This window comes from Electrophorus electricus, chromosome 2 (assembly GCF_013358815.1).
Source record: "Electrophorus electricus isolate fEleEle1 chromosome 2, fEleEle1.pri, whole genome shotgun sequence".
NCBI classification, from domain to species: domain Eukaryota; kingdom Metazoa; phylum Chordata; class Actinopteri; order Gymnotiformes; family Gymnotidae; genus Electrophorus; species Electrophorus electricus.
Window position 1 is genome coordinate 32,322,781 of NC_049536.1, and position 21,094 is coordinate 32,343,874.

Consider the following 21,094-nt stretch of genomic DNA (forward strand, 5'->3'; position numbering starts at 1 on the left):
ACATGAAGATAAGAGCTTTGCAGGCAGCACGGTGGACATTAGCAGAAGGAGGACTTACGTTCCGTTTTTTCAGCCTTCTACCACACCTTGGCCGAGGCCGTTTGTACCCCCTCAGCACCCATGTCTGGGTATCAAGACTTTAAGTATCAATTAACCTAGCGGTGGGATTAGCCACTTCATCATGAAGCAATTTGCACTGTGTTGCTCCTCCGCTGTGCCTTTGTTCACATTCATTTGAGGGGTTTTTTTCACCCCCGTTCAATGATAAAGGTATTTGAAGAAGCAGATGACAACTGTTGAAGGGCAGAGAGAGTTCCAGCGACGAAGCTGCAGGAAATTGAGTAGTTGTGCGGCGGAGAGGGAGGAAGGTCTAACGAGTACTCTCAGGAACAGTCATACCAAGACATGTGCCAAACTCATCTTGATCGTCCCATCATGACAAATGGTATACTGAGCATCTTTAGATGATCTATCTGGCTGACGTTAATTAGCTTTTGCTTTTTTTTTCGCCTTCCCTAAATTGTTTTAGCATAAGGCTTTGTTATCCAGCTAGGGCCAGCTTGCAAACGCAGATGACGGGTCTGCGAGGCATATGTCACCAAGACAACATCCAGCTCGCGTCTGACAGTGGCATCGTCTCACCCTAACAAGTTATCACTGTAATGCTGAGGTGACATGACAGTGTCTGCACGGGCAGATGGATCAATAACACAGGTGCTGGGACGCTCTGCTATTGCCCTGCACTTCTCTATACGGACACTGAGCCATGGAAAATCCCTTCCTCCACCCACTAGGCCTACATCATAATGTGCCTACGTTATGTCTGTCGTCAGCATGTTAGCATAATAAAAACATTATTTGAAATAATTAGTAATTGGTCTCCAATAAATCAGTAAATATGATCATTGTTAAAAATAAAAATAAATGTTCATGCACAATAAATACATTTTTTAATGATTACACGGGTTACGGATAGCAAAATAAGGCTTAACTGTTTTGGGGCTGACATCTTTTTGCCCCTTTCTATCTACTTTTTCAAGCTCACACATGAAATCCAATATATTACTGAAATATTCAGCAGTAGTGTTTTATTTGTCCCTTTGGAGTGGCAGTGAGTATGATTTAGTAATGCAGATCGAGGAATCTGCCAGCACACATCTCTCTCTCCGTCTCTCTCCTCTCTCTCTCTCTCTCTCTCTCTCTCTCTCTCTCTCTCTCCGTCTCTCTCTCTCTCTCTCTCTCTCTCTCTGACTCTCTCTCTCTGCTGCCATGATGGAAGAATTGACATATCTGAGATGATACAAAAATAATCTGCACTTGATAGCCGTCTACTGCGTCTGTCTAAGCCATCACACTGTGGGGGAAAGCTCCTGCTTCTCTTATACAAACACACAATCAAGCCCACAGCAAAATCAGTCCCCCTTATAGAGGGTATACATAATCATAATAATCATAATAATAATAATAAATAATAATAATAATAATAATAATAATAATATGAACAAATAACAGCAATAATAATAATAATCTGTACATATGCGATTATAAGCAGCATATACTTGCTGATGTGCATTACACCTTCCCCTCAGGTTTTCACGGCACCATATGATAGATTTCATGACTAAAGCTGATGCAACACACAAGTTGAGAGCTGATGAAATAGCCTCCATTTCTTGTGCATACATCCCACCTTTCTGCACATTTTCCATGACGTAGTGCACAACATGTTCATAATGCACATTCATAAACGTCTCACCAACACAGGAGGAGACAGAGCCGGGTGCTCCAGGAAAAACAACAGCAGTTCTCCTTGCACTGGAGGTGTGCGTACTCCCTGACTAGCAGATTAGGGTTGTGGGAGCATTTTGCGGGTTGTTGTCACAGGCTAGTCGAGGGAGAATTGCGCTTGCTTATCCCCAGACGGATAAGACTGTGAAGAAAGCGCACAGCCAATTTGTGTTGCACTAAATTAAAAGCTCAAAAAAAAAAAACATTAAATGGATTTGTTCCACATCATCAGCACATCTGACACACAAACACTTTCTCTCCGTGCGCTTCGAACGCTTGATGTGTCGGACTTATCACATCACTGTATCGACAAATTCCAGCTGAGTGACTTTCTACCCCTCATTATAAAGTCAACTCCTTTTCGTTTAAATGAATAATTTCTTCCTATAATTCAGTTTTTTTTGGGTCACACGTACACAAAAATATTGAGATAATTATATATGGATACCACAAGCTACCTGATATGACCTGACTGTTCTAGCCTGCTGTAGGATTTTCTCTGGTACAATATAGCGAAGACACTCATGCTTAGTAAATGCATCAACATTATATATTACATTATTTTAAAAAAAACACCACTGAAAATAGACAAATGTGTAGTTAAGTGTATTAGAAGAACAAAAGCTCAGACACAGTAGGAGTGCTGGCCGTGGATGGAAGGATCCCTGGAGAGATGAGGGGACCATCAGTGAGGAGTATCGTTGCATTCAAGGTGTTATTTTCACAGTGCTTCCAATAAGAATACGGCATGTGCTAATCTCTTCTAACACAATACAGACGAACAGAAATAGGTTGTGGAATTGTTTTGTTTTCCTTTGTTTTTTGACTTTGACTTTGTCTGTCCGTGAGGGACCACTGTTGGATCCCCTGACAGTGAATGGGCTTTATACTGTGCATTACTTTTAAAATGCTCCTCTACAGAGTGTCAGGGAGTCTGGGCACTAATGAAGCCGTCTACCCACTAACCGAGGTGTCAGTCATCCTCTTCTCCTGCCAGAGCAGAGACGCTCTCTGTTCCACCACGGCCAGATGGTTTCTTCACACTGCATAAATAAATGGGCGCGGGTGTGTGGACCTCTACAGCACAGATCACATTCTTACTGCACATGCAAGACTCTGGCATGGACATCTTAATGATGGCAGAAACTACAATCTCATAACCTGAGGGGTGAAAGAAAGAAAGGGAGAGGGGGAGAGAGAGCGAGAAAGAGAGAGAGAGAGAGAGACAGAGAGAAGGAGAATGTTAATAATAATACTGTAACCATATGAGAGGTCTACTCCAAGGCCGCTGACACTGTTTAAAGCAGCTCTGTGGACAGAGTGTTAAATGCAGGCCTGTTTGGTCTTCACTGTACACAGATCACACCTCAATGTGTTATCCTCTTACAACTCTTCCACAGATTTGTTAACATTATTAGATAGATTGCCTCACCTTTGCCCATAGTGTGAACTGCTATCAGTTATGCTACTGTCCTTTGATTATTCTATTCCATTAGAATACCTGCTAATGAATTGTGAAACATGGTGTTATAGTGCAAATGTAGGTTCAGTATCACTATTTGCCGTGTGTTCACAGTGGTGCGCACACACTTTTATTTAATTATAAGGCAGTTTACCAGCTTTAGGTGAGCGGTTGAAGTGAGGATGTCCGAACAACACGTAGACAAAAGGTGTTTCTAATTCCACTGTCTGCCTCAGTCATTAGGAGCTGGCAGTGGTGCAGCTCCTACCTGTAAATGGACTCAGAGGAAAACAGAAGAAGTGCCCGGTGAGAATTTCACCGGGGGCTTGAAAATTCACACCCATCCAAGGTGTTGTTTAGGCGTCTGATAAACATGTGAGAAAATAATAGGCCGGGAGAGGAGTGGGTGCTTCAACCACAGAGACCAGAGTCAAGATCGAGATTTTAGAATAATTAACATTGTGATCAAGACGATATCAGTCCGTTACTCGTCATTCATTCAGCGGCAGCAACAAAGGGAAGACGATGCGGAGCCGAGAGCGTGTTGGACACCGGAGTTGTAGCTCCAACTGAGGCTGCAAGCGGCCATATGGACTGGTGTGAAAATAGAATGCCAGAGTAGAGTAGGAGAAAAATGAGAGAGAAAAAAATATCATAATAATAAATACACGTCCTTTTAGATATGATCGTACAAGGACGAGCCAAATCTGCCCTCGGCTAGGGACAGAACAACCGTTAGGGTTTTACACAATGTGTTGTCTTTTCCCTTTTCTGCGGTCATTTTTTTTCCTTTCTACTTTGCCATATCGTTGCATCATACGCTCTCCATCCTTAGTACTATCAAGCAGAGCGTAATAGAAGACCACGCGATCCCAAGGTCCCCGTGTATGCCGCGGCTTCATAAGAGGCCCAGACGTTGGGAACAGGCAGAGAATGGAAAAACAAAGTGCATGCGACTCTCTCCTCCCCTCTCGCCCGCTGCCTGATGTTCAGAGCCTGCCTGTTATCGGAGGTGTTAATTGGCAAATTCAGTACAAGTCAAGAGCATGTTCCCCGTCGTCCTCGCCCAGCTAGGCTAGGTCATTAAGCCGAGAATGGATTCTCTCATGCTGCCTTAACCCTTGCAGTGCATCCAACTGGCCCCCCCACCCACCCACCCACCCCCTACCTCCTCCGTCTCATTCTGTCCCTCCGCCCAAAAGCCGCAGAGAAAAGATTGTTATGTCCGTCATGCTGCATGGCTGGGTTTAAGGTTTTAAAATACTGGAGAAACTGCTGTTGGTAAGACTTAAGAGCTCATGGTTTGAAGCATCGAGCACAACAAAGAACAGTGGTACTGCCTTTCAAGGAAGCTGTCACTGACAATGTCACTATGAAGCCATAGAATGATAGCGTATTGTTAATATATCATGACATATGTTTATTACGCTTTTCTTGTGTTTTTCTTCTTTTCTTTTCTTGTCTCACGGTAGGTGAGATCACATAGTCGTGGATGCTTTTTTACTTCAGATATATATAATCGCGGCTTTAAAATAAAAAGGCAAATCACAGAGTCTAGAGGGCTGACTGTGGGCCATTTTAAATACACAGTCACAATTGTTCTGCAAGAGTGTTGTACACTGCATGTAGCAGTGAGTGAGTTTTACAGTCTCCAGGCCTGGGCACTGCAGAAGCCTCTCCTCCTTCCTCTGGTTCCCCAGTAACGACAGCGTCCTCTGGGGTTCTGGGTGCGATCTCACCAATGCCTCTGTCATCACTAGCTGTGACTGCCAAATCTGTGCTCCAGAAACGAGGGCTCGCAAACCAGCACCGAAACAAACACACAATGCAGACGGGCTGTTCGAGACCTAAGGCAGCCTTTAGCTTCGACACATTTCTGCTGACACCAGGAAGAATCACAGCGCAGTCGAACCAAGAGGAAGCGAGGCCTTTTGGATTACTTTCAATGTGTGGGGTGGCTCTTCTGTCTTGTGCCCTTATATTTTGTTTGCATCCTGAATGTTAGCGGGCCAGAGACGCCAAATATGTTTCTGTAGGAAGCTGTTTATCGTCGTATGACTCTGATACAGAGACATGCAGGGACTGATATCAAATCATCAACTGATATCAATCATAGCTTTTCATTAGCTGTTTTTTGTATTCACATATGAATGGAAAATAAATATGCTATAAATACTATGACTATGTGCAAAATGCAGTTACATAACTAGGTTATATCCAGCATCATATGACTTGATAATTATTCCATCCGTTAAAATGAGTAATTTTCTGGCAATGATGATATAAAATTATGGATTTTCTTCACTAATACAAAACGGGACCAGAACTTATAGCACTGGCACCTCATTCTCAACCGTCATCTTATTCACCAAATCTATGTAGCCTACAGAAATACGGTTTAATAACGCACGGAAGCCTCGTTACAAACACTTTAAGAAGAAAAACGGGAAATATCCTTCTTCCCATTAAACTTTGTCAGTGGTAATGAAGAGGCTGTCTCTAACTTCCTGCTAATTAACACTTCACGCTAATTCTACAATCGTTTTCTTTTTTCACACTAACTGGTAGTTGGCAATACATAGGACGTGCTGCAGTCACTGAGCTACAGCAAGCTTGTTCTTTGGCTACTTAGAAGAAAATTATAGATCGAGATCTATGATTTCAATAGAAGCTATGTTATAATCAATGAAAAGTCTTTAAATGACTTTTTTTTCCACTGGAATGATGCCCTGGAGATAATAAATAAAGAAAGAAATATTTAGAAAAAAAACTGAAATTATAATGCATCGGATAAGTAGCTATATGTCTGACAAGAATAAAAGAAATGGAGACCTATAAAAGTTGGAGCTCTGATTAATCTCAGGATGCACGTTAAGAATATTAAAAATTAAATAAATCAAAATAAAACAAAAATGTCTACACATTAATAATTAAATTACAAAAAATACGATATTAATATGCCAAAAGAGTTGGTTCCACTTCGTGCTGTTCAGTGCAGGTGGTCGCTATTAATACTTTTACGTAGCCTATGTAACATCTTACAAATGACTGCAATTCATGTTTACAAAATTACCGTTACGACGATGATTAGTCTTTTAGCCCGACGAATATCTATTGCTCTCATTCCATGTTAGTTACGCTGATCGAAAATAATGATTAGAAACACTACCGAACACCGAGGAAACAGAATAACACTGAATAAATCAATTCAAAATAGATACTGAATACATATATGAAATTTATTAAATTTAAAATAAACGTTCTTGATACGTGTTAACATAAATTAACCCAAATAAGTACAGGATAGACCTATATAATAAGGATATATTGTAAAAAACTACGAAAAATGGACAGTGAAGCGTCAAGTTACAGTTTCCAGCGCAATCTGATTTCGAAAACTGTTATGCGCGAGACTATTTTAAGTGTAAGATGCAAGAAAAATGATGCATTTCATTCAGTGGACACTAGGATTCCTCAGAAACATGGGTTTTACGCAAATATGCCAAGAAATATAACTCTTTCATGAATTAGACGTGCATAAAAACCTAATTAGGCCCCTATAATTTGATTACCCAAACATATGTTGCAATGCTGAAGATATTAGAAACTTTATCTGGCTTTTTTAATTCTCAAAAATAATCCAACTTGTAACATTTTTCGACTGACGTGAAATTCCTTTTTTTTTTTACTAAAGCTCTCGCTCACTTGGCCAAAAAAGGGGGTAAAGAGTTTTAAAACGCGGAAAACAGAATTGATGTTGCGTGATATTATCCAGTAAGCAGACATACGGTGGCATTAATTGATATAAAATTAGGTACAAATGAAACACCAACAGATGTTTCAAATCGTGCTAATTTTATGTCATTACACGGGCCTTAATCTTGGCGTTTGTGTAGCTGGCTGTAAATAGTATCTTAGATTTATTTTTGCAACAAAACCTATTTCACTCCGGTCTGGACTTTGGCGGTTTTGAACAGATACATATCAAAATCAAATGCATTTTCAGATGTGAAAATGTTGTTCACTTTCCTTGTCAAAGATCATATTGAGAAATTCAGGCGTTCACTTTCTAAATCAGGGTTTAAATTTAGATGGCTAGGATGGAGCTGACAGCCTACAGGCAATATAACTCAATTCCTGCCTGAAGGAACCTTTTGGCTCATTCATGCGTTGGAGGAACTTGTGCCAGCACAAATATGTCATCTTTTTTCTCCCTCTCTCTCTCCCTTTCCTCGCGTTGGAGGTGACTCCACTCCCCAGAAGCCGGAGACTTACTATTTTTCCTTGAACTCAACGCAGCTCGGAGCGGCGGTGCGGCAGCGCGGCTGATTAACATGCGGTAATAATGATGCTGAGCCGGGTTCCATTGTTCTAACACCTCCCCTCTCCTCCGCACCAATCTGTCACCGTTCAGCGGGCGAGCGCTGCCTCAAATGCTGCACTCCACAAATGAGATGGATAATTAGTTGCCCCTCACGAATGCCTCACTCTTCTCACCCCTGATTGCTTTCACCTTTTTGCTCCTGGCAATTTTGACACCTCGTAATCAGCCTGCTGCTTCTTCCTTTCAATCCATATCCATCCTTTCCTCCCTTTCGGCCTTTTTGGCTGCAGTGCTTCCAAAGCACTCTGTCTAGCTCACAAAACCAGCCTAATATTTGACTAACTTGGATTATTCTGACCAAAGAGAAGGCATAGTGACCTTAGGCCATCAACAACAGGCTGGCATTTAATCTAACCCCCCCCCCCCCATTTTGTCTTCCATTCTTTTCATAATTTTTAATTCTGTCCTACGTTAGTCCAATTCCGTCAGGGGGAAAAAAAAAGAGTCAACATACAAGGAGAAAAAAAACACATGGGCCCCATAACTGTCAGTACAGCTTCCTTCTTCCAAATAACAAGCATTGACAACATAATTATGTACAAGCATCTGTCCACGACTCCAGTGAGAGAGCGCCACGCAGTCTGTAGGCTACACTCTCTGAGACTTCACAGATTCTGGGAGAGAGGGAGTCATTAGGGAGAGCAGAGATATCATATTTGCGGTATTTCCAGAATAAATTCTCTCTTCATCCTCCGTGATCTGCTGTGAGAGATGAGAATTAAGGCGGGTTGCTGATCCAATTGGTATCAGGCATTATGCTGAACACATTGTATGCTTTCAAGATGTAATATTCAGCTTTGTAAATATACTGGACAATCATCTGACGGCGCTCGGCTGTTATCTGTTTTACAAAGATGTGTTTTCCTGTGGGTGTGTGTTGTGGAGCAGGGAGGGGTGGGTATAGGATGAAGGGCTATAACGTTTGAAGCCGAAACAAGGTGCCATTCTATTATAGCCTATGTTACTGATACATGAAGATATTATGAAAAGTATTCAGTACTGGTTGAGACATGCAGTTTATATATAGTAATGTTTTATGATATACACTACCTATATTTTTATTTGTATTGCACTGTGTAGAGTACACTGCCTCTAGAAAGCCTACTGATCTTATTTGCAGACATTATTACAGAACGTACAGGTATACTAGAATACAGTATGTAAGCGTGTAGAACGGCAAAAATGCTGAACAAGAAAAAGTAAACGCTGATCTTTTCTCAAAGGAATACTACAACAATGCCTATACTGTAACGTTGGGGAGCCAGACGTTGTAGGAAGCCTGGGCTTAGTAACTTAATTAGGGCTATTCCAGGAAACACAGTCAGAACTGACAGGATGGTCGAGAAAACAGGCACACTGAGTTTATACAGGCAAATCCATAACCATGCATCAAAACACAGAGATGTAAAGGCTAGCACCATGCAGAACACTGGGACAGGAAAAGCTGAGGCGCAAGGAACATGGGAAATATGGGTAGGGAGTGATTGCAGACTGTGCCAACATAACACGCGGCACTCAACTAAAAACACCGGAGTATATGTGCAGAGTCTTTTTAAACGCATGAATGAGGAACAGGTGTAGGTGCAGACTCCAGGGCTGAGATAGAGCTGCTGTGTTAAAACCAGTCGGAATAAGTGCGGGATGTCCTTAGGTGGATACTCCCTGGCAGAGACACAAGCTTAACATGCAGAGGCACCATGGGCTGATATAGAAGATTTATCCCATTTATGCCATTTGGAAGTACATGGGAAGTGTAGACACAGGAAGAGAAAAAGAAACAATAAACCTGTGAACTCCCTTTGTCAGCAAATGGTCCAGTAGGTGAAAACAGCTTTGCGAGGCAGACTTTGGACCACCAATATCTTCTTGGACTCTGGGTGGCGCTATTATCTGAGGCTGCAGTAGGGACACTATAGGACTCCAAGAAGTGTTAGTGACACAGCTGGTGGCCCCATAGAGGTCTGTGCAAATGCAGACTACAGAACTTTCCAGGACACCAGGGGGCATTGAGAGGACGTTTGGAATAGAGAAAGAGTCAGTGGAGAATCCAGCTGAAGTGATGGAGACAAGAAAACCTGTGCAGCAACGGAAGCCAGCAAGACAACAGAGGAGGCATATGGAGGAACCGGAGCTGCCCATAACCTCGAGCATCAGCCACAGCTTCCATCAGGCTGCGACCGGGACTACAGTCCGAGACCGAAGGTAGCAGAGGATCTGAAGCAGACAGGACCGGTGGTGGCCCTGGGGCCGAGTCAGCAAGAGAGGCAGAGAAGGAAAACTCGTTGGTACATGTTGATACGCACTCCTGCAATCACCTTGCATCACCCTGGTCCACTATGCCACTGGGTGTTACAGTCAGGGAGACAGCTAAAAACTGAGAGTGAAACAGTAGTAGGAATACTTAGGTGAAACCTTCTGTAATGCTGGGGAAGCATAGATGGTTGAATGCAAATGGTAAGAAACTCTGAGTTATTTCCATAAACAGTCATAATCAAGAAAACAGGCAGGTTTGGTAAGTCAAGGTAAATCCATAATCACAGATCAAACATAGACATGCAAAGGCTATTACAAGGAAAAACTGAAACAGGAACTAGGAAATGTAGGGAAGAAATGCAAGTTAACTGGCAAGACTCACAGAGCACTGAGGGAAACCGGGAAACAGGAAGATGGCTAACAAAGTGTAAATCGATGTTTTGAATAAACTGGTAGGTCAGGATATCATAAGTTGCTGTTACATGCCATCATATTTTTTGTGAAGCTATCATATTTTATCACGTGTCGTATTTCTGTGTATTAAATTCATAGTTGTTAGGATAAGATATAATGCACAGTGACTGAGAAACCTACCAACCCCAGCAATTCATTTGTAACTGACACATCAAAACCACTGAAAACCTCTCCTCAGTCAAACTAAACCAGCCTATGCTGAATCAATAAAAAATCCAGTTTGCAGTCTTCACACCAGCTCATCTACCCAGCACAAGTGTTAGCAGGCAGTAATCCTCAGGCCTGCAAGGTCCTCACTGCACACGCATGTGTTTCAGTACACATTTTCCCTATTTCCTTAGCACATCATCACACGAGCTGGTGAAAATTATTACATTTGTTTGCGAAGCTGCTAATGATCTACTCCCACAGTCCAATGCTGCAGGAAGGTGACAGACTAAAACACTCCATTAGAAAATACATCTAGTCTCACTCATGCATTACTGTACTTATCAATATGACGCAGGGAAAATTCAGGTTAAAGGAGAGGTTTGCTATTTTTCAACGCATTCCTTATTAAAATTGCCCATTACCCCACCCCACCCCCTCCCATCACTGATCCTTTGAAGAACAGCCTTGCCAATAGTTTTAATATTTAGAGATTTGCAGCTTCGCAGAGCTTCAGTGTACATACAGTCAAATGGGCCAAGTCTTTATGTCTTAAGAAACTCAAATAAATTAACCTTTTTGAAAATGCACCACTCACAGTGCAATCATACTTTAAAATCGGAGGATTAAACGATACTTCCACAAGGTTTCGTTGACTTTGTTTATGCTGAAGTATACAAAGTATCAGGATGCACCATGGCAATTGCAAGATGTTATAAATGACGAGATCTGAATATTAGGTTCTAGTTTTTTAGCATCTATTATTTAGATCTGTTGTCATTTTTAAAATGTTCTGGATAAACTTAAAATAGGGAGTCACGTGTGTCTATAATGAGTTTCTTGTTTCACTTAAAAATATAATATGAAAAATATCAAGTAAATTTGAAGGCTAAAATGATCATCATATTGGACTGTTTGAGGCTAGTAAGAAGCTGCAGGACTAGTGCGTTTAGCACAGCTATAAATGCATGACTACAAATGACAAAACCATTTGTGAGGCGAAAAAGAGCAAACAGCATTTAACCAAAGGAAAATGAGACCTTGATGTTTTCAGTTTAAATAATTACAAAGGCAGTTTCCCAAATGATCAAAAGGAAAAGTGATTTTTATACTTAAATTTCTCCATTTAGGAAGACATATAGGTTTAGTTTGAGTGTTTTCTATATTTTGTTTCTTTTACCATATTATGTGCAGAACATTACCTGACCAAAAGCATTTTAATCTACATATAATCATACTATGCACAAAATATAGAAGACTTTTACTCTGAAAAAGTATCCAGTGATAAAGTCTTGCTGTCTTGTTAAACAATGTACCATTAATACTAAGATATTTATTTGAAAATGCACAGAGTACTTTATTTTCATTTAGATATACCAAAAACAAAAAGGAACATTGTCTACATTTAATGTAGGTCAAATGATCAGGACTCCAAACATTACACTATTAATAAGATAATTGTGCATATAATTGCACAGCAAGTCTGCAACCGATACTCTGTGTAGTAACAAAGTTTTAATTAACCTGCAATACATGTGCAATGCTACTCTCGAAGACCATATGGCATTGCAACATCAGATTAATTATCCAATAATTATTTCTCTTTGCTTAGAATGTGCTATACAGCTGGTTCAAATTTAAAATAAAGATATTAAATTAAGTCATTTTAAGAATTATTGCTACCTAACTCATTTCCTTTATTTCAAGTTAGCCCTACACCTAGTTACAGCCACTTTCTTTCACATGAAAAACTTTTACCTTCAAAATCTTGCTTTATTACTACAGTAGTGTAGTAATCATACACAACCTAAAATCAAAGAAAGCATTTATTTATTATACAGACAATTAAAACTAATTCAAATGTCCCACCCTACAAACGCAGACAGATTAATTAGTTTGTACAGAGTCTGCATGTACCATCTGAAGTTACTCAAGTTAAAAGAAGGAGCAGAATGACGCCTCCTCCCACCGTGCTCTAGGTGAAATCCGAATTAACCGCCATGTGCCGCACTGGTTCTCTCCAGGAGACAAACAATAAAGGGGCAAGCAAGGCATGGCGGTGGGCCCCCAGTGGCCTCTGCGCCTGGCCGTGTCATTCGCCCTGGAAGTGTGAATTGAGGTGGCTGTAGAGGAGGTCTAGGGGAACAGTAGCCTTGCAGAAAGCACATGGCCTCGGGCTGGTTGGCTCAGCAGAATCCACGGACGACTCCTCAGATGCTATAGTGGAAAGATTTGGACTCCACAGGGGCTGCACAGAGAGAGACGGACAGAGAGAGAGAGAGAGAGAGCGAGAGAGAGAGCGAGAGAGAGAGAGCGAGAGAGAGAGAGCGAGAGAGAGAGAGAGACCGCTTCAGAACACTGGTCTGTTTTTCGTGTATTACATTTGTAGAGGGGATAAAATGCCGCAATTGTTTGCAGATTGTTTGGCTGATGTTTACGGTCTTTGCAAGGACAAGAAGAGTTAAACATATTGACAGATGAAATAAAACCTGCATGAAACATTATAAGTGTCTCACAAAACAAACAAAAAGTAATTAAAATAGAGTGTGGGGTCTAATGTAATTAAGGCAACATGGCTTAATGATGAATGCTGTTGCTCCTTCCGCACTGAGAAATTTCAGCTGAACGCATACGCATACTACTAAACATACATTCGTGCAGTACACATTATCTGAGCCCTGACTGCAAACAGCACCCAGCCGTGCGTCATTTTCCACCCTTTAAAATAGGTGTTCTAGTGACGTGCACCTAGGTGCAAAGGAAACAGCATACGCTGAGATTAAGTGACGAAGCAATTTTACTCCTCAAGATTTATCTAGGAGAGATAGTAAAAACATACAACACAGAAACACCCTGAAAAAGGTGTTTTGGTTTGTTTGTTTTCATATCTCCGTAACAGAGGCTAGTGGGTCTGTGCTAATCCTTGCCTACGCCAGAGCTAAAAGAACAGTACCGAGGTGTGTAAGGAGTGTATGACAACACCAGAACAAAAGGCAGTATGTGATTCGCAGCTCTCTGTGGTCTTAGCACATCTTAACTGAGGCCCTTAACAGACAGGCACAGTTTGAATCCCTGTGTAGAGCAGACGTAGTCAAACGAGTGTGTGTTTCGAGCATACTCCATTTGTACCAGTAAAACAGCAGAAAAAAGTCCAGTCTTAAGTAGGTTCAGACAACCTCCTTCTAGAAATCTCAGCTGTATATTGCAAGCCATTCGGGCAACCCTCTGCACCAAAAATGATCAACAATACCGATATACGGAGGTCTCCACGGCCAGTTCAGATTCAGAATCCTGATATCGGTCTGAGATGCCAATATCTGCCTATAGCAGACTACCAGTCCATGTTGAGCTCACCTGCCCACACTTCCTTTCTCACCTCGTGAATAAGCACCCAAGCAGATGCAGAAGTGCCTCTCACCCGTTGCGGTCCCCGGACACCCTCATGCGACGTCGAGACGGGCGGCTCTGGCGACGCAGATGGAGAGGCCGGGTATAAAGGAAGCGACCCCTCCGTCTCTGTGGAAAGCGGTTCTGCCAGGCCCTTCCTGGGCAGAACCAGAGCCACGGTCCTGTCTGGGGTGCTGTTCAGGAACTCGTATTCACTGTCTGTGGATGGCGGGAACCTCACATCGTCCATAAAGTCGGTGTCCTCCGGGCTGACGCCACGGGACGCCAACGCGCCAGAGGTCAAGTGGTCGTTGATCTCTGGCCTGGAGGACGAGAAGGGCGCCTCGGCGTGTTCGGGTGTGTCGTCCGTGCACTGGATGGGCATGGAGAACTGTTGGTCTGCAGGAGCACAGACAACGATACACAACACTGTTAGGGCACCTGGGAACACGTGGCCTTCATGACCTCTTTTGCAGTTTCTCCTGTAGCAAAATATAGATCTGAGCACTTGTTTGTGCACCAAAAAGCATCTGACTGGGCTGAGCTGCTCCTATCCTGCTGGCACCTTCACACAGATGTAAGAAAAGCAATATGCAAATGTTAACAAATCATTCCAGTGATGAATGCTAATGCAATGCTGAATATTCAAGAGCATTCTTGACACTTATCACCAAACAAAACTCTTTGAATTGATATCCCTCCAACTGCTGCAGCAATGCTACAATAGCCAAAGCTCACTCATCCACAGCCTTAACAAACACTAATACTAATAATTCATAACACTGGTAACTCAGCAATCCACCAAAATGGTGACATAAAAATCAATAATTTTGAGTGGATTACTCTCATATTATCAATAAATATTTAACAGAGTGTAAGGCCTCTAAAGAATACATCTGAAATCATTTCTTTGAAGATATGTCTGTCAGTATGTCTGAGACTCAGGGACAAAGAAATCGCTTGCTGAAAACCTCAGTAGTATCTGTGATACATTATGAAAAGTAGAAAACCAGAACTGATCCAGTACCAGGGCTAAGTGTGACTATGCTACCCATATTTTTCAATGAACTAATTTTTAGTTACTTTTTCTGTATAATCGCATCTGACCTACATCTGTGCATTAGTGCTACAGCCCTATGATATACAGCCATGTCTTTTCTGCAAGTCCTTTTTCATACTTCTATAGCTAAACTACATCACACAGACATATTGTTTCTCTTATCATCACACAAAGGGCCTCTAATTGCATGACTGTGCAGTGATAATTGAACATGTTCATCTGCTCAGTCTATTTTAATCCAGCGCAAGGATCAGGACACACTGCAACTGCTTGCCTCTGATCCAGGTGCTATTGTCTTTAATTGTGCTCAGGATAATACACAATAACTAATATCTTGTTGTGACATTTTAAAAGTAATTGTTAACTCCAGTTTCTATTCTCCATAATTTAATTAGAGACAGGAAAAAAACTTGGGTTCAGCTGAGCAACAACAACCATAATTTAATAACGCCGCTCATCCTAAAATTTCAAATAGGAATATTAAAAACAAAAGATTGTAAATAACATTACCGTTGGCAGTGTCGTTTCCTTTGTGTATTCTTTTCAGATGATCTTTCTGTCGTCTTGTTAGAGTTTGAATCCTCTGGAAAGTCCCTTGGATTTCCTGAAGAGTGTCTAGAACATCCTCACTAAGAGCCAGAAAACAAAGAGGCAGAGATAGGCAATGACTGAGCACTCCCACTTAGTGTTCTCACAAAACCGCTCAACAATGCTTGAAAAACAAGCAGGACCTCTCACAAACTGGCTCAAAAGCAGTTGAGAAATGAATAAGACCTCTCAACACAAAGAGACCTAAATTATGCCATTTTGCTGAGAAAGAGCAAGACATTACTAAGTTTAGCAACCTGGCAGTTTTATCTGTAGCTGAACAAACACTCAAGCCCCATGGTAATAGCTGTGACCTATTTAAATAATGCTAAGAATTTAACTAGGGAAAAACTAGAGCTAGTGATTAGACAAGGAATTTGTCAAGATCCAATAACTGATAACGTTGCACTAAAATTGAACATGCAACCACTTTTTTGAGTGGAATAAATATGGTATAAAACTGTCCATCTCATTTTATTTGATGAGACATTCAGCATGCTTGTGGTATACAAAGATCTGAACAGGTCTGCATCACCTGGGCAGGTCTTAGTATCCCATAATCATGGTGGCCTGCTGACCATTCTAAAATGGCAGAGGAGTGCTCACAGTAAGACTTCCCGTACCATCTCACAATGATTCTCTATGCCTCGGCCGTTTGGGGAAACGAGCCCCACACGTGTTACAAGCACCGGGGCTGCAGACATGAATGTGCGACTCAGCAGCAGCGCGCCATTTCTAGGTCAGGGGTGAGCTTTCTAAAGTGTCACAAGACAGTAGAGTGAGTATCACTTTGAGTACTCTAACCTACAATTATGGTGATTTGTTACGATGGTTTTAGCACGACAACACTTTGGGAAAGTCTCGCCTGCTTTGGCTCCTTTCCTTTCAGTGAAAGACAAATGGCTTGCCAATAAGTGAAAGTTATTAATGCGTGAACACGGAGATGCTCCGTGAATTTAAGCCCTGGGGTCTCGTGAAGCAGGAGTCCCAATCACATACGTCTTCATTCCACTGACTCCAGGTAGCCCGGGCGAAACCAGTGGCGCACACTCCATCACATCCTTCTTCACATCAACAACACGAGAGAAGAAGAAAAAGAACAACAATGAAAGCCAGGTCAGAGGGTCACTAAACATGCTTCCTAAATGATATAAAAACATAGTGCTAATACATACAATAACAGAGACAATTACAAGAGAGAGCTCGGTAACGTAACGTAAATATGTCTAACACTCTAAAAAGCAGAGTAAGACGCATGAAAGCCAGAGTACCAGTATGATACCATATTGTATTTGCTGATTTAAGCTGCCTTCGAAGTATAGGCTACAACGTGATTTATAAAAGCCTTTCACTATAACGCAGTCAATTTTCAGACAATGCACAGGCTCGTTCTTTAAAGTATTTGGTAAATTCTCTTCCTCTGCCACTGCAGCCCATCATAATGGAAGTGTCCATAAAAGCATTGTGCTCTAGCACCCCCTGTTGTTTAAAACATTGACAAACGTTAAACATTTGAAATGAATTATCTTGGTGGATTCAATTAGTGAAAAATTCTCACTATGGACAGACAGTGCTGAGAAATGATATCAAACTGTGAAGAAAAAGAACTACATCTTTTTCACACGTTTCTCACAATTTAACCCTCAAGTGAACTGTGGATAAGTGGGAAAACAGCTCAGGCACTTCTACTGCCTGCCTTCCACTAATAGTATCAGAATAAAGAAGGTGGGGGAAGCCCATATGTTATGGACAGTGTGGTCCATTCAGGAAAATTAATATATATTGTCAGAGCGGCCAAATAATAACAGAACAACAGACACAGATCTAAATGCTCTGTGTGAGGGTTTGTGTACTGCGAGTCAGCAAAGAACATCCAGGACCTACTTGAAAAACAGATTTTCATTCAAGCACGTTTCTAATTTTAGATTAAAAAAAAACAAAAAAACAAGGGATTATGATGGATCAAGGATTATAAGAAAACCTCTTGAGTACATCATTTGCTGTCATAGTAACCCAACAACAACATGCACAAGCAAAGAGGTGTCGTCTAGAGATTACAATGTCCTCCATTTGTACAATGTTAGTAGTGATGCCTGTCAAAATGCAGCCTCATAGGGAAAAGCTAGTCTTCCTCCGGCTTAAAGAGCCGATGGCGGAAGGTGTGTGGTTTGGGGCATTAAGGCCAGCGCGTGGACACACCTACCAGGGCATGGTTAGTCCTGATGAAAGGACAGGAGTTGCCTGGCCAGTGGTCACTAGATGACAACCTTTCTGTTTCCTGCTTTCGATGTGCCACCTCGCAACACTTCACTTCCCCTGAGAAAACAACACCACGGTTTTAAATTCCTTATGAAATTCAAGCCATACCTAATCGGTGTCTAATTCACGCTGATCATCAGATACAGCATAAGCCATTAAACCAGTTAAGCAGGAAACAACATTAGTGTGGATATTTACTGAATAAATTTGCACAAATGACATCAGTTTAAATGGCTTCAGGATGTGGGAATGCCATTTGAACCATGCATAATATGCTAATATGATCTTGCTTTCTACCACTGAAAGACATTTGGTTTATACACTGAATGGTACAATGCGGAATTAATGCATATCACATTTTCCCCCTCATTTTGCAAACATGTTCCACACAACACAATTCACCTTCTCAAGAGGTTTAACAGTGTCTTAAATGTAAACGCCAAAACACGGTGCAAAAAAAAAAAAAAAAAAAAAAACTAGGCATTTCTCCAAAACAAAAAATTAGGTTAGAAATGTACTGAAAACGGTCTGCATTTAAAACATATGAACCAAACAAAATCAAGTAACGCCAAATCAAGATCACTGGTTGATAACAAATTGCAAAGAAAGAAGCATGTACTATCTTAAAACTATGAATAATAAGGTGTTTCTCTTTAATAAAATGTTCATCCTGTATGCAATATTGTATACAACATTTTAATTGATATAAATCACAGAAGGAATCTACTATTTATATAGAGCAGATTATTAGTCAAGTTCAGCTGATCAACAATAAGCTTATCCTTACACACCTGTGCTTTAAGTCATTATTGCAAAAATGCAGCTTTAAAGATGTGTGTATGCAATGAAGCAATGGAAACTTGCTGTGCAAGAAATGTCCCCGTTTGCCATTTTGCTTATTTTGGTTACTGGTTTGGCTATGAAGTTTCACAGCAGTTAATGAAAAAATAGAATACTATTTATTAGTATTAGTATTACTATGTAGTATTAGTAATATTACTATTAGTATGGGACTAAAACTAAAAATAAGAGTTGAAGATTTTAGCCTTAGATTAATCCTAATTTTAAGAATAAAATAGCCCAATAATAAAAGACAAACTACAGTCAATAAAAAGTATCATTTCTAGGGTTCGATTTGTGGGGTTTTTTGCATATATAATAATAACTGACCTGAAGCATTCTGTGCTGCTGAATTTAACTGTGCTTTCAGCTCCGAAATCAGTTGTTCTTGTTCTTCTATTTTCCTCTTTAGCTGCTGGGTATACCGTTCAAATTGCTCTGTCTAAACACACACAAACACAAAGGTCCAGATCAACCTTTGTGTTTGGTAACCACAGAACTGAACAGCAAACACAGAAAGTAAAAACTGCATGGCTGGGCTGTCTGTCTGTGGAACTTGTGGTGTGGACTGGACCTTCTGCTGGAGTTCCCTTTTGGCACTGTCCTTTTCGATCGACGCACTGCGATAGGCTTCAAAGGCTTTGTTCAGCTTATCACCAATGTCTCGGTCCATGCCGGAGCCTTCAGTATCATTACGGATGCAGCGTCATGGGTCCTGCATCCCAGAAAAAACACCCGGACACGTCAAGGGCAAACAAGTACACAGCACAGTCCCAGGCATCAAAGCAAAACTGCAGCACAGTCGGTGCTGGCATTAAATCATGCATAGATGTGGAAAGGTAAAGTTTGAAAAGTTACAACTGACACGTCATTCATGGGTTGGGAAGCTTGGTGGATTCAAATATGATTACTTCTTATAGAAAGTCATCTTAATTCTTTTTAAAGTACCCTGGTGTTATCAGATATATGGTAAATGACAATACCCATCATTATCATACCTGTTTTCTTATTTGTGGTATCTTTGTATTAATTGTTAAGGTAGAGAAGGCATTTGGAGCATATAAATAAGTTCTCAATTAGTTGAATTAGCATATTGAAAAACTAGCTACCAGGATGTTAAAAACTATTCTACGACAAACCTGTGTTTGCATCAGTGCATCCCAAAGGGCTTCATGTGGGCTAAACCATTTCATTTATGACAACTGGTAGAATATCTAATCTAAGACACTATGTGTGATGTCTTCAACAAAATTAGTCTGAGGTTGCTAAAGTTTTATTAAAGTTGCTTATTAAAAGAACAATATATGTAACAAACCGATTTAAAACAATCTTTAGTTTGCAATATCGATTTACTCTAACTCGGCGCAGACAGCTCACTTTTTTAGGTCTATATATTTGCATTTTAAGAACCTGCTTTGCAAAATATGGGAACTCGGTGCCATTAACATGACGCTCACGCCATCGTAATGCAGAGAACAGCTTGGCAGGATAACTTTACCCGTTCGCCGGAGCACTACAGTACAGCATATAACAGTTTTTTAAACAGCAAACCCTAGGTTTGAGGTTGTTATTTAGTTCAGAGACAAACAAAACGCCGCCAGTAGCCAAAGCGCTGAGTGCGTAGCCAGTAACCAACACCGTAACTCCGTCGAGCTAGCGAGTCTGGCTAACTTCTGTTTGAATGGAGTCTTACCTTCATCCGAAAACTGCCAAAAACACCTACAGCTATCTACTGTTTTGACATCGCCGAACGCTCTTGATCCCGGGCTACGACTGCATTTTCACGTTAAAAGGGAGGAAATGGAGTGTTTGCGCACTAATGTACATTTTTGCGTGATTTACAACGAGCTGGGGAACTTCCCTCGGGGAATCCCCACGCGCCCTTGACTTCCGCCTGCCGGAGCTTCGGCCAATCAGCGTCCGCGTCTGCCGGGCTCGCGCCGGACAGCCACGGGAGGCGCGCGTCCCGCTCGCGGCCTACTTGTCTGGGTTGAAGTCTGCGTTAAATGTCAGTTCGTGCGCAGGCAGCCTCCCGGCGTTTATTTCACAGTAGTGTGTGAAGTGCTCGGACACATGAAAAGTTGCACCAGATACGACCAGCTCAGGCTACAGTGCGTTTGTTCATTAACGTGTAATTGTGCTATTTACGGCCACTGCGCTATGGCTGCAATTCCTGTCTTCGCTGCCCTCTTTTATAATACAGAATTGCAACGCCAGGCACAGGAATGCCAGAGGCCGAATGGACAGTGGCGTGGCCTAAGCATCAGCCTTTATTTCGTTCCACAGAAATCTGCAACAGAGGGTGCTGAGCGCACGATGTATGTGTGTGCGCCCGTGCGTTTTGCCCTAGACATTCTGCATGCAGACCTCCAGTGACCCCTAAAGCTAAATCTCTGCCAAAGAAGCATTTCATGACTGCCATCATCCGTTGCCCCACTCTGTAATCTATTCG

At 41.5% G+C, this 21,094-nt stretch overlaps 1 protein-coding gene across 4 annotated transcripts; it reads right to left on the bottom strand.

Moving 5' to 3' along the window:
* Positions 1-12,316: 12,316 nt before the first annotated feature.
* On the bottom strand, positions 12,317-20,513 carry tank (TRAF family member-associated NFKB activator). 4 transcript variants are annotated; one of them, XM_027010199.2, is made up of 8 exons: positions 20,336-20,513; positions 19,217-19,357; positions 18,973-19,084; positions 17,747-17,859; positions 16,543-16,604; positions 15,466-15,584; positions 13,885-14,294; positions 12,317-12,756 (listed from the first exon to the last, which is right to left on the bottom strand). In XM_027010199.2, the coding sequence occupies exons 2-8, from the start codon at positions 19,313-19,315 to the stop codon at positions 12,601-12,603; spliced, it is 1,071 nt and encodes a 356-aa protein (XP_026866000.2). In that variant the 5' UTR covers positions 19,316-19,357; positions 20,336-20,513; the 3' UTR covers positions 12,317-12,600. The 4 variants fall into 4 exon arrangements, with proteins under 4 accessions (XP_026866000.2, XP_026866002.2, XP_026865999.2 ...); XM_027010201.2 differs by having other exon boundaries at positions 13,927-14,294; positions 16,543-16,607; XM_027010198.2 differs by having other exon boundaries at positions 16,543-16,607.
* Between the last annotated feature and the right edge of the window lie 581 nt (positions 20,514-21,094).